Below are 12306 nucleotides of genomic sequence, written 5' to 3' on the forward strand. Positions count from 1 at the left end.
AGACATTCGTATAAATAACAAGCATTTCTACCTGACATGCAAAATCCCACCCTGACTGAAATGACTGCCAATTCCTGTCCTGTGTATTAATCTGTGTCTGTGCATTGGATAAAACAATCAGGCTTGTATTCAATAGCATGTTCTCCTTGTCTACATAAAGTGCTGTTATCTGCGCATAACCGCTAGATGGCGCTGTGGGATTAAACATTGTAGTATAAACTTCCGTTATTAAAACGGTTTGCTCTGATATAATTAATATATTAATGCAGCCACGTTTCTGCGTGCTTATTATGATTCAAAGGCGCATAACATGCAAGCATGATTTATAAAATACTACCTCTTAAACGAATTAATAATCAGTGAGGATTCGGAATATGCTTACACCACACTTCTGTATGTGAAACGCATTGGGAGGGATAAATCTACAACATTGCATTGCTTTCTAAACACTGGGTTTGCAGTATGAAACCTTTACACTGTGAACAGGAAGCAGTTTTTCTGTGTGCATGGAATGTGCCGCTAATCCCATAATGCAATGCGCTCGCCTTGACCTTCACTTTCCCGCCTAATGAAGGAAGCGTAAGTAATTACAGCTGGATTTTACCTTCTCTTTGAGCTTAGTGTCCTACATTTGTGGTGTGTGCAATTATTCCATTTCAAGCAGCATTGGTGGTGTTTCTCTTTGGTTTGGACACAGTTAATCCTGAGAACAAATTTTCCATATTGCAGCAGAGGAACAAATGACTGTAGAGTCAGGCCTCCAGTCTAGTCTAGCCCTATCAGTTATGCAGTTGTGGATAATGCTGATTATTACAGAAATTAACTCATTTTTGCAGGTTACAGTGTTGTAGTGGCAATGCAAGCAATCGGGACATGCACTGAAAATGTATCAAAATAAACATGAGACTCGAGTTCGTATTGAAGCACTTACCTGAATTTTAAAAACATTTTTAGTTGTGCAAATCACTTCTGTGATATCACTTCTAGAAAAGACGAACGAATATTAGTTGTGTCACCAATGTAATACATAAGGATTTGGTCCTGTTAGGAATCTTGGGTGCTTGTAGATCGATTGCTTTGTTCCGAAATCGGGATTGAAATTGTTGCTTTTTATTCTGTGTGCAGTTCGCTTTCACACGGCAAAGTTTCTAAACGGACCAAAATTGTTAATACAAGTCACATGCGAGTTAACTATCCCCTCATTGGTCGAAGTTCCAGTTTATTTTCCGGAATTCTGCTCATAGCGGTCATCTGTCAGGAAGGAACGACAACAGCTTCGAGGGCTTATTGTTGGGTTTTTTGTAGCTGTCGTTATATTAGTTTATCATTTTGAGCAGCAGTCCAGGATTCCTTGGGAAAACATTTTTAAAATGCACCTACTACGAAGAGCAATAAGACGGCATTATAAAATGAAAAGGCGTGCTTTAATTTTGAATGGCGAAGAGGTGCTCACCTACAGACATCGTCTACTGCTTTTCACAGAACTAGTTACCCAGCATCATACATCGTGATATAGCCTGGTTCATTGGGTTGCTTTCTCACTACAACCGAACCGCTCCAGAGTTCGTTTTCAATCGAGCCGAGATTACTTTGTTCAGGCGATCTCGGCTGACTGTTTTGGTGCGTATCCGTGCGCGATTGCCGTGTTCACATATGCCCAAACGAACCCAGCTAATGGGGGAAACGCGCCAGGTGTGAAAGCACCCTTAATGCATATTAAAATTTGGATCATAATGTTAAGAATTATTGGACAGCAACTATGCACAGATGGTTTTTGACAGATTGCATCACAATATCTGATAATTTATTACATTGAAGTCTTGCGGCTATACTTGCAAATCAGTGGCATTTGAACATTTAACATTTTATGTCCATTATAAGAGCTTTACTGCTACCTTTTTTTTAAAGAGAGATTAATCAATGTTTTCTATGGTAATTAGCGATGCAACAAATGCAGTCTGTAGAGCTTGACGTGTATTAAATTCATGGACCTCCAACTGCATGATTATAAAAGTCGTTATAAATGAATCAATCACACGCGTTTTACCAAGATTTAATGTACATTTATTCTTAACACGTGGAACATATAGTATAAAGATTTCATACGGAATAAATGATATTCATTAAGCCAAAAAAGGGGGAAAAAAAGGAATTTACAACAAGTTTTTAGCTACATCATCTGAAATACAAATATGAATCCATAGCACTGGAATCGACTAAGGAAACCGCTGGGGAAGAGGGGAAACCAAACTCGTTTACTGTATCTGTTCCGGTGAATGATGATGAAATCAGTTGGAGAAATGGACTTGTCTGGTTTGATATATGCCTCTAGAGCTTTAACGAAAGGAACTGAAATGTTATGTGCATGGGATCGCAAGGGCAGAAGATTGCATCCCTACAGCCAGAGATGTAAGGAGAGGAAGGTGGTAAATAAACACATGGCAATGCGCAATGAGAGATCTGTAGAGTGAAACCTTTAATTCGTCAAAGATTAAAAACGGTGAAGAGCGCCATAAGATGAGAGAGAAAGAAAAAGAGCAAAGTGTAATTTACAACATCATTATATACACTGCAGCCTGGACTGCATCTAGAGCTCAAGACCAGTCCTAAGAGGTGATTTCTTTAAGGGTCAAGTCATACAATCGAGGGACAAAGAAGAGGTCGGGGTGTTGTAGGTTCACGTTACTTTGGGGGGAAAGCCATTTTTTCCTCTCTCAACATGAACTAAAATCATCATTTTTAAAAACTACAGTTTTTTCGCTGCCAAGCCAGCATTATCTCAGTGTGAAACAGTATTGTTACAGTATGTTTACAGTTTTAAGGTGTACAGTACAGAAAAAAAGTCCTACAATCTACTGCACAGGCCTCCCATTTACATGTCTGTTCACAGCCAACAACCTGGTTCCTTTAGGGCTAAGTATATATATAATCCAAGTTACAGCAATTTATACCACACACCAGAGTCTGAGAGTCCATTTAGCCTCAAGAACCAGATAATGGTCGTCTCCGTGCCCGTCCTCACCCGGAAGGTGAACACGGGCACATTTATTCCCCAAACTCACTGTAAACGTGACAGCAACTTTGGTTACAGTTTTGTTGTTTTTTTGTCTTTTTGTCATTATTTTTCCTTACAAAAAAAGTCCAAAGGGCAGCGCACTCTTACAGGCGAGGATCTCAAATTCATATCCATACGTGTTAAATCCGTCGCGACTTCTATCCGTCCTTGAGAGCAAAGCAAGGGTAGAGACAAGGACAAACAGTGGAATCTGAGGTGATTTTGCATAAATTAAAAAAAATGAACATACAGTCCATCAGTTTCGCTGTTAAATTTTCTCCACTCACTCAGACACACACACATTAAAAAAAACGAGTGGGGAAAAACATGATCGCCCCCACGGCTGTCATGACTTGCCGATCAGAAAAAGTACGTCACAGATTACATGGGACACCAAAGAGTTCATGAGCGGGGACACCGATATGTCCAGTAGCCGTGACTCGTACAGCCTGAACTCCGAGTGGTTCTCTTCCACTTTGGCAAGAGCATGCAGGGCACGTGCCGCCCGCCGCATCATGTCCACACTAGTGGGCTCGAAGTGTGCACCCTGTAAGTGCATCAACGAGCCCTGACTCTGTTGGAACTGGGTGGCTGCAAGACTGTCCTCCAAGAAGCCAAGTAGGTTTCCAACACTGCCTTTCTGCACAGCAATAGCCCGGGCTGTGACGCTGTCGCCTTGCGCCAGGTTGGCTAGCAGCACCACCGCCATCTCCCGGCAGACCGGCACTTTGCGGTCGCCAACCATGCGCACGAGGAAGCCGTAGAGCTTCTCAAGGCGGCTGAAAGGCGGTGTAGCCAGAATGAGGTCAACATTGTTATCCTGGATGCTAAGCTTGCTGAGGGTTTCCAGGACAAGTCTCTGGGGAGACAGTGTCCCGTTGAGCCCCAACGTGGGGAAAGGGTCGACAGCTTCCGCCGAAGGGCACACGGCCCAGTGGAGCAGGCCGTCCAGCAGCGGCAGGCAAATACTTTCAGGGTAGATGGACAGGTCCAGCTGGCCTGAGATGTTCGCTAACGTGACCAAGCAGTTTTCCCGCAGAACTTCGAGACAGTCCCACCACCACTCGTCTCGCTCGCAGCTGACCCCTTCGTCTTCCTCTTCCTCTTTCTCATAAGTAACCGGGGCCTGCTTGCGTTCAGGATGCCAGTGGTGCAACAGCACCAGCCGGCCAAGTAACAGCAAAAGTCCTGGATGCTTCGACATCTCCAGATCATTGCCAGGAATGAAGGAAAGGCTGCGAATGATGTTGGAGACGCAGATGCAGCGGCGAGCGAGAGAGTCCTGCCAATCCGAGAACATACAGAGCGGGGTCTCGTCTTTGCTGTGCGGCTCGTCCTCCAAGATCTTGATATTGCGACTCTGTAGCGCAAGGTCGATGCCAAAGAGAAACGTATTCTTCTCCTTGTCGCCGTCTTGGTTGCCTCGGACCGCTTCCTCCGTCACAGAGCCTTGCCGAGCCAAGAGTACATCATCGATGGTGGCCGTTATACTCGTCGACGTGCTTGCTATTGTAGTGCTTTTACCTTCAGACAATGGTTGGTCTGGGGATGGCTGAGGTTGTACTTGCTGATGCTCTTTGTTTGTCTGAGGCTTCTCAGCATCCTCCGTAACAGTCTCCATTACCTGAGACACCTTCTTGCGTGGCTCGACATTTACTGGCACCAATTTCCGATGCTTCAAGAGCTCCATCCTGCTCTCAAAATGGGTTTGTATGTGCTCTGTGGTGTCGCCACCACCTACACTCCAATGGATAAGACCGCTATCAAAGGTTTGTCGCCGACCCAATTTACTAGCGCGCCCAATCACAAACAGGTCTTTTTTCCTCAATATCTTGATGGGAAGCTTGTCAAATTTACTAGCCTGCTTTGGCTTCTCCTGGGAGGCACTGTTGTCCTGCAATGGGGTGGATGATCGGAAACGATCTTTGCAAGAATTATCCTCACCTTCCCTCTCTTCTACCTCATTCTTGTCATTGGACTTTTGGACCTGCGTAGACTCCTCTTTCTCTTGCTTGACCTGGACCTGTGACGTCTGCACCGTGTTGCTCTCTATGTCTTCATCGGAATCCTCGTCCTCCTCTTCCATCTGCTCTGCCTCTGGCCCTTCCTCATCAGACATCTCGGGGTCAATGGCATCTGGGTCAATTAGTGTACGCTGCCCAGGGTCGCCAACCTCATACTCTTTCAAGATGCCAAAGATCTCGATGAGGCACCTTCGGAAATACTCAACAATGAGCTCAAGGAAGCCAGGAAGCTGCAATTGGAAGATAAAGATAAATTAGTCACACTAGTTGACCAACCTGACCCATCCCTAGTCATATGGTCTATACCAACGATCACCAGACTCGGTCCTGGAGGGCCGTTGTCCTGCAGAGTTTAGCTAATTTAACACACCTGAAGCAGCTAATCAAGGTCTCACTAGGTATACTTGAAACTTCCAGTCAGGTGTGTTGAAGCAAGTTGGAGCTCAACTCTGCAGGACACTGACCCTCCAGGACCAAGTTTGGTGACCCCTGGTCTATACAAACTACTCACCTGGTTCAGATTAAAGTTAGAAATGCTGTTGTCATCATACAAAAGAATATTAATGGTATCCAAAGCCCAAGTGCTCTCGGCTAACAAGCCTGATTTGAGGGACATCATGACCCGCCAGGCCTCTGGTGTTCCTGAAACCGAACAAAAGCAATTTTTAGACCACCCCAAAAAATAAAAATTAATGGATCAGGACACAAGCACTTATGAGAACAATGCAATGAGCCTCTTACCAATATCCTTCATGGTAAGCCGACGACGTGGTTTCAGAATGGGCTGCGTGGCCTCTGTTGAACCTGGTGGGAATGCCACATCTCTCCGAATCAGAGGGGGCTGCACTGGTGGCTGGGCAATGTGTGATGCAGGAACTGGAGGTCCAGCCTTCTGGATTTTCATCCCTGTGTGCATGTATGGAGACTTACTGGGTGAGGTCCTGTTCTCCATTGGTCTTGGCATGGGTGCAGGGCTGGACACTTGTGGAATGTGGTTCTGGGAGGACTGATAGTTGGACTGAAGAGGTCTGGACATTGGTGGCCCAGAAGCTCCAGGCCCGTACTGGGGCTGCCGCTGGTTAACATGGCCAGCCCAAGGTCCCTCGTGGTTCATGCGCTGATCTGAAGGCATCATGTCTTCAGAACGATTCATGCCATGGTAGCCTTGACTTTGGGATGGGACACCAGGGGGTCCCTGGCGATTGTGATAGTTTGGGTAGTTCATCTCATTACGCCCAGGCCACATGGGACCTTGAGGTCCATCGGGGACTGAAGGCATGGAGCCACTCATGGAGCTACCCATCATCTGTGGTGGCATGGAGGGCTGGGAGTTTGGACCACCCACGTTAGGTACTCGATCTCTCCCAAAACCAAAAGGAAACTGGCTCTGTGGGCCCGGAGGGCGTCTGTCGGAGCCTGGATAGGCATTATACTGGTTATACATATCAGGCTGGGACTGAGGTCCACCTGGGGCCTGGGGTCCCGGCTGCTGACCACTGAAAGTGTACATTTCCCCTTCATGACGCTTTGCAGGAGGACCGTAAACACCATCAACTGGTCTCTTCTGTGTGAAATTCTGTATTTGAGATTTTTTTTTTTTTAGATTTTAGGCAATGTCACAACTAATAACAATTTTATAATTTTAAAAAGATTGTATTTCACTGACCGGTTGCTGTTGTGGGTACATTCCTGGCTGTTGGTTTGGGTATGGTCCACTAGGGGGAGCACCTTGGCCAGGGTATTGATTACTGTAAGAATCAAGCCTGCAAACCAAAACATACATGTCGTTTCAGAAAGGCTCAAAAAGCATGGATGCTCAAAAGCAAGTAGCAAAAAAAAAGAAAGAAAGAAATGAGCAAAGAAAAAATTGATTAAATGCTAACCTCTGTTGCTGTGGGGGCCGGTTGGGTGAGTACATCCCTGCATCTGAAGGCATCATGTTAGGCTGTGGACCCATACTGCCATCTGGGCCCATACTTGAATCTGGTCTGTGAGGAAATAAAGAAACTACATTTGAGAAACAGCAACTTAAGACACAACTCCTTGGTTGGGTTGTGTGTTGAAATGTGAAAAGCCATTGAAAAGCTACTATAATGTGCAATATTAACACTCAATCTGACTTCTGTATCAATGGATTGCTATAATAAACTCACTGGCTACACTTGATTCAAATATTTGGAATAAATGCACTCACCTTCTCTCATATCCTGGACCATATGGGTACTGTTGTCTTTGACCCATCGGCATATTTCCCATAGGTCCTGGGGGGCCTCGGTTATATTGTTCAGCTATGCCACTGTTTGGGCCTTGACCTGGGCTCATGAACTGCTCACCTGCTGAAAATGTAAGCAAAGAGTCAAACTGAGTGTCCTCTTTTGTATACTAAAATATTACATACAACCTAAGATTTTTATGAGTTAATTACCACATGCCAAATCATTAAAAAGCACAAACTACACTTAAAAGTATAACTAGTAAATGTGTTTAAAATAATGTCTCTTGTAGCAAATTAGTCACTGGGATAAGAATCATGGGTTGTACAAATACTTCTAAGAGCTTATAATTTGTAAGTTCAAAATGTTCATGCAGAAAAGTACATACAATCTCAACAGTAATAGAGTTTGCTCAATATTATAGTAGCACTACTAGATACATTCATAAGAGGCATCCTTAAAATTCCACTGTAAGGATATGAGTAGAACAGTCACCTTTTCTCATACCACCGAACGGGTCCTTATTGGGCTCGTAAGGGCCCATGCGGCCCATCATATCTGGTCCACCCATACCAGGCTGATAACCTGAATTGGGGGTCACAGAGTTTCGTCTGGAAAAAGCTGGATCCCCACCGTCAGCAAACGGGTCCTGCAAATTCACACTGCTCCTGTGTGAGACAGATAATGTCAGATGTACTCTGGCCCTTGAAATCATTCTGAATGTCCTGTCCCAAAACTGAGAGAGAGCATTGAGATGTACCTAGCACCAGGCATGGGTGGCATCTGACTGTGCGGTGTTGAGGCAGGTGTAGGGGGCTTCAGGTCTCCACCCTCTGCCATAGAACTGCTGGTCGACTGAGGCGTCTGAGGACCCTGTAATGATCCGGATCCAGCTGGAGAAAAAAAAGATTGGATCTGTCAGTCAGCAAATCCTAAAGGAGGTTTTGTCGACATCATATTGTGTGTAATAAACACTGTGCTTTAATAAGCACCCAAACCAGAAAACCAAAATCCCTGTCCACATGGCTATAATTTAAACATCAAATACATTCCGACTGCCTGCGATTGTCGCTTTCACAGCACTTTTTACTGTCATTGTGGACAGACAGCATGCCAACACGCAGCGACACGCTTTCGAGGAAATACGCTGAGCTCGGCTCATTTGGCAACCTTCCCCTGCATGAAATCACGCTGCTTTTCATGCTGCTTAATCTCATTTGAGGACTTTCCCCCACTGGTGACACGGGGAGAGGTGCTCTGCCAGCTAAGTGCTCAGAGACTATCATCCTTAGGTTTAAAGCTCCATATCCCAGCATGAGAGAGTCTCCATTACTACCACTCAACCAGTAGCTAACAACACACTTACCACGCAGATAAGTGCTTAGTCAAGTGTTGAAGAAGAGATGAGGCAATCGGCTTAACTCTGACGTCACACGTCACCGTTTCTGGACCCGAACGCTCTGTCAGATGCCAAAAGCAAGGAGCACACTTCACTAATATACACTCACGGTTTGCTGTAATACTAACCTTTATCTCCACACTGTTATCTCAGATGGCCAGACAGTGATTCATCTTGTGTGAAACGCTAAAATATTGTGTCCGGGATGCCATTGGGGGTAATGTATTACAAGTAACGCGGGTTGCATAATCAGATTACTTTTTTTAAAGTAACAAGTAAAGTAATGCATTCATTTTATATTTACAAGAAAATATTTGAGTTACATTTTCAAATAAGTGTACTGACTGACAGCTCTCCTGTCCTCATGTTGAGAGAAATCTGGAAAAAAAATTAACACAAAAGTAACGTAACTCATTACTTTCCATAAAAAGTAACGCAATTAGATACTTTTGTTTTTAAAAGTAATTTTCCCCAACACAAATTAGAATGTCGTGGAAAAGTTCATTTATTTCAGTAATTCAACTCAAATTGTGAAACTCGTGTATTAAATAAATTCAGTGCACACAGGCTGATGAATAGGGATGGGCGATATGGGCTTTAAAATGTATCACGATAATTTCTGATATTTATTGCGATGACGATATCAATGACGATAATTTAGGGAATCCTTTTTTTTTTAGAGAAAAGTATTATATTTCCTATTTTTACCCAAAATAGGGTGTTGTGAGCAGTACACACGACTGTTTAATACATACTCGAAGCCGGAGGGCGCCCTTGCGCAGAAACTCCACATATGCGTAGTAGAAGTAATGCTCCAGGAAATTACTAACATGGACAGAGGTATCCAGTGATCGCTGTAGCTGAATAAAACGCAGATAGAGAAATCTTTACTGAGGAAACCTGAAGACAATAAACATGCGATTGCACAAAATACATGGTCTGTGTTTTTCAAGCAATCTTGGGTATTTGTAAAGTGTATTTATAATGCAATGGTAATCGACATAGCCTTTATCACTGTATATAATTCTATATATGCCTTATTCTGATACGAAAGCACATCTGATCTCAAAAATAAGCACATCTGATCTCAAAAATAAGTTATTTCAAACACTCGAATATGTTATGAAGTTAATATGGAGAAAAAGCACGTCAATGAATAATATCTTTGTTGGACAACAGGTTTGTAACTGACTCATACACGTGTAAAACTGTATTGCACACGTGCTACTGTAGTACATTTATTCAAGGCTCAGAACGATTTTTGTCGCACTGTACAGTGTTATCCAAACCTGTTCCAGATTGTAGAAGAGCTGCTCAATTTCATGTTCACCTTCCTTCACATCACTCCACACAGTCGCACACAGAAATATGTCAACAACTAGATTTTATCATTATTATCGCGGGAAGACCAATTCTTATCGTGGGGAGAATTTTTACCGGTATATCGCAAACGATAAAATATCGCCCATCCCTACTGATGAAGTTTAAGTCTTTGGTTCTTTTAATTGTGATGATTCTGGCTCACATTTAACAAAAACCCACCAATTCACTATCTCAAGAATTTGAGTGAACTTCACAAGGAATGGACTGAGGCTGGGGTCAAGACATCAAGAGCCACCAAGGAATTGGCTACAGTTGTCGTATTCCTCTTGTTAAGCCTCTCCTGAACCACAGACAACGTCAGAGGCGTCTTACCTGGGCTAAGAAGAAGAACTGGACTGTTGTCAAGAGGAAAATGAGAAACGAGAGACCAAAAAATGCAGATGAGCTGAAGGCCACTGTCAAAGAAACCTGGGCTTCCATACCACCAGCAGTGCCACAAACTGATCACCTCCATGCCACGCCGAATTGAGGCAGTAATTAAAGCAAAAGGAGCCCCTACCAAGTATTGAGTGCATGTACAGTAAATGAACATACTTTCCAGAAGGCCAACAATTCACTAAAAATGTTTTTATTGGTCTTATGAAGTATTCTAATTTGTTGAGATTGAATTGTTGCCCAGTGAATTGGTGGGTTTTTGTTAAATGTGAGCCAAAATCATCACAATTAAAAGAACCAAAGACTTAAACTACTTCAGTCTGTGTGCATTGAATTGATTTAATACACGAGTTTCACAAATTGAGTTCAATTACTGAAATAAATGAACTTTTCCACGACATTCTAATTTACTGAGATGCACCTGTATGTATGTATGTATGTATGTATGTATGTATGTATGTATGTATGTATGTATATATATATATATATATATATATATATATATATATATATATATTATATATATATATATATATATATATATATATATATATATATATATATATATATATATATATATATATAGCACTCATAAATGGCTGTTCAGTTAAAGTGTGCAGTGGCTTGGACCTGGAAGCAATATTCCATACGACTCGAAACACTTGAAAATTTACACAAACAAACAATTGTGAATACTTGCTAACTGTCAGTTCTGTGAGTGCTGGAAAAAATACAGTAATAACCGTATTATAGGGAAAAAACGAAGTGGACTGGAGTGATCAGCCCGAGCACCACAACACTCTTATAGCCAATTAGCAATAGGGTGTTTTACATCCATAATGGGGAGGAGATAGATAGAGCGAGAGCAAGCTGGAGATTTGTAGACCCCATTTTCCTCATTCCTGATCGAAATATACGCTTACTTCAAGTCCTTGAGTGCTCCTGCCCGTCCCTCCAACATGATTACTATAAGGCCACATGCCTCACTTCAGCAGACATGAGGCAGCGTGTATGTGTGTAAATGTCAGAGCGAAAGGAATGAAGCGGAGAGAGAAACACAAATGTGTGTGGATGAACAGCATGTTTGCGTGCCACATGTTGCAGCTCATCTTGCGCCAGCTAGAGGATGACTCATGCTTCCATTCATTAGTTTGTACACAGACCGGGGTCACCGGCAGGTCAGACATATCCTTATCTCGCACTTCACTCCTTACACACACACACACAATACCTCAGCCTCCCTCCTCTGGGCAAGGATATCCCTCTAATGTAGATAAAGAGAGGGGAGGGTGGGAAAGAAAAAAAGATGAGGAAGAAAAACCCAGCTTGACTTTACATACCACCACCACCTTCGTTTTTTTTCCCCCCAATTCATCTTTTTTCTGGCTTGGTTCAGCCCTCCAGGGGTTTGCCTCTGAATCCTAAGGCCAGGAAAAAGCCGTCTGCAGCAGGGAAAAAAGCAGTCAGCCTGGAGCACCTGACCCGGTGCCAAGCAGACATGCTCTACATCACAGGGGATCCCCTTTAACTCGCCCCATTTCTCTTGTAATCTCAAGTCGCTCTCTACTGAACTCTTTTACATGGGACGCGTTTCTGGATGAATAAAGCTGGATGGAGTGAAACAGAAAGCAGTGCATAACCCATCGGTCTCCTTAAGCGTGTTTAACACCCAGGCTTCTAGCCAGTTTCATACAATACGCCGGACACACTGCCATTGTTGCAGACAAATGCTGTGCTTGCTACAGTAAATACGCTCGGGATGTCTGTCCAGTGCATAGCTGCTTCTGACTGATGCATTAGAAAAAATAATAACAACAGTATTCATGTGCTGCATAACAACAGCTGAGGTATTTTTAA

General features: G+C 43.3%; 1 protein-coding gene across 1 annotated transcript in view; it reads right to left on the bottom strand.

The window, feature by feature from the left end:
- Positions 1-2452: 2452 nt before the first annotated feature.
- The window catches only part of LOC109107119 (AT-rich interactive domain-containing protein 1A-like), a 38305-nt gene continuing 28451 nt past the window's right edge, over positions 2453-12306 (bottom strand). Inside the window, exons 11-18 of the mRNA XM_042745000.1 lie at positions 8053-8185; positions 7788-7960; positions 7274-7415; positions 6963-7067; positions 6746-6842; positions 5821-6655; positions 5591-5721; positions 2453-5309 (exon numbers count right to left, since the gene is read on the bottom strand). Of these exons, the coding sequence (XP_042600934.1) occupies positions 3402-5309; positions 5591-5721; positions 5821-6655; positions 6746-6842; positions 6963-7067; positions 7274-7415; positions 7788-7960; positions 8053-8185 (3524 nt within the window). The 3' untranslated portion in view covers positions 2453-3401. The remainder of the gene's footprint in view (positions 5310-5590; positions 5722-5820; positions 6656-6745; positions 6843-6962; positions 7068-7273; positions 7416-7787; positions 7961-8052; positions 8186-12306) is intronic.

Source organism: Cyprinus carpio, chromosome B19 (genome assembly GCF_018340385.1).
Source record: "Cyprinus carpio isolate SPL01 chromosome B19, ASM1834038v1, whole genome shotgun sequence".
In the NCBI taxonomy this organism is placed as follows: Eukaryota; Metazoa; Chordata; class Actinopteri; order Cypriniformes; family Cyprinidae; genus Cyprinus; species Cyprinus carpio.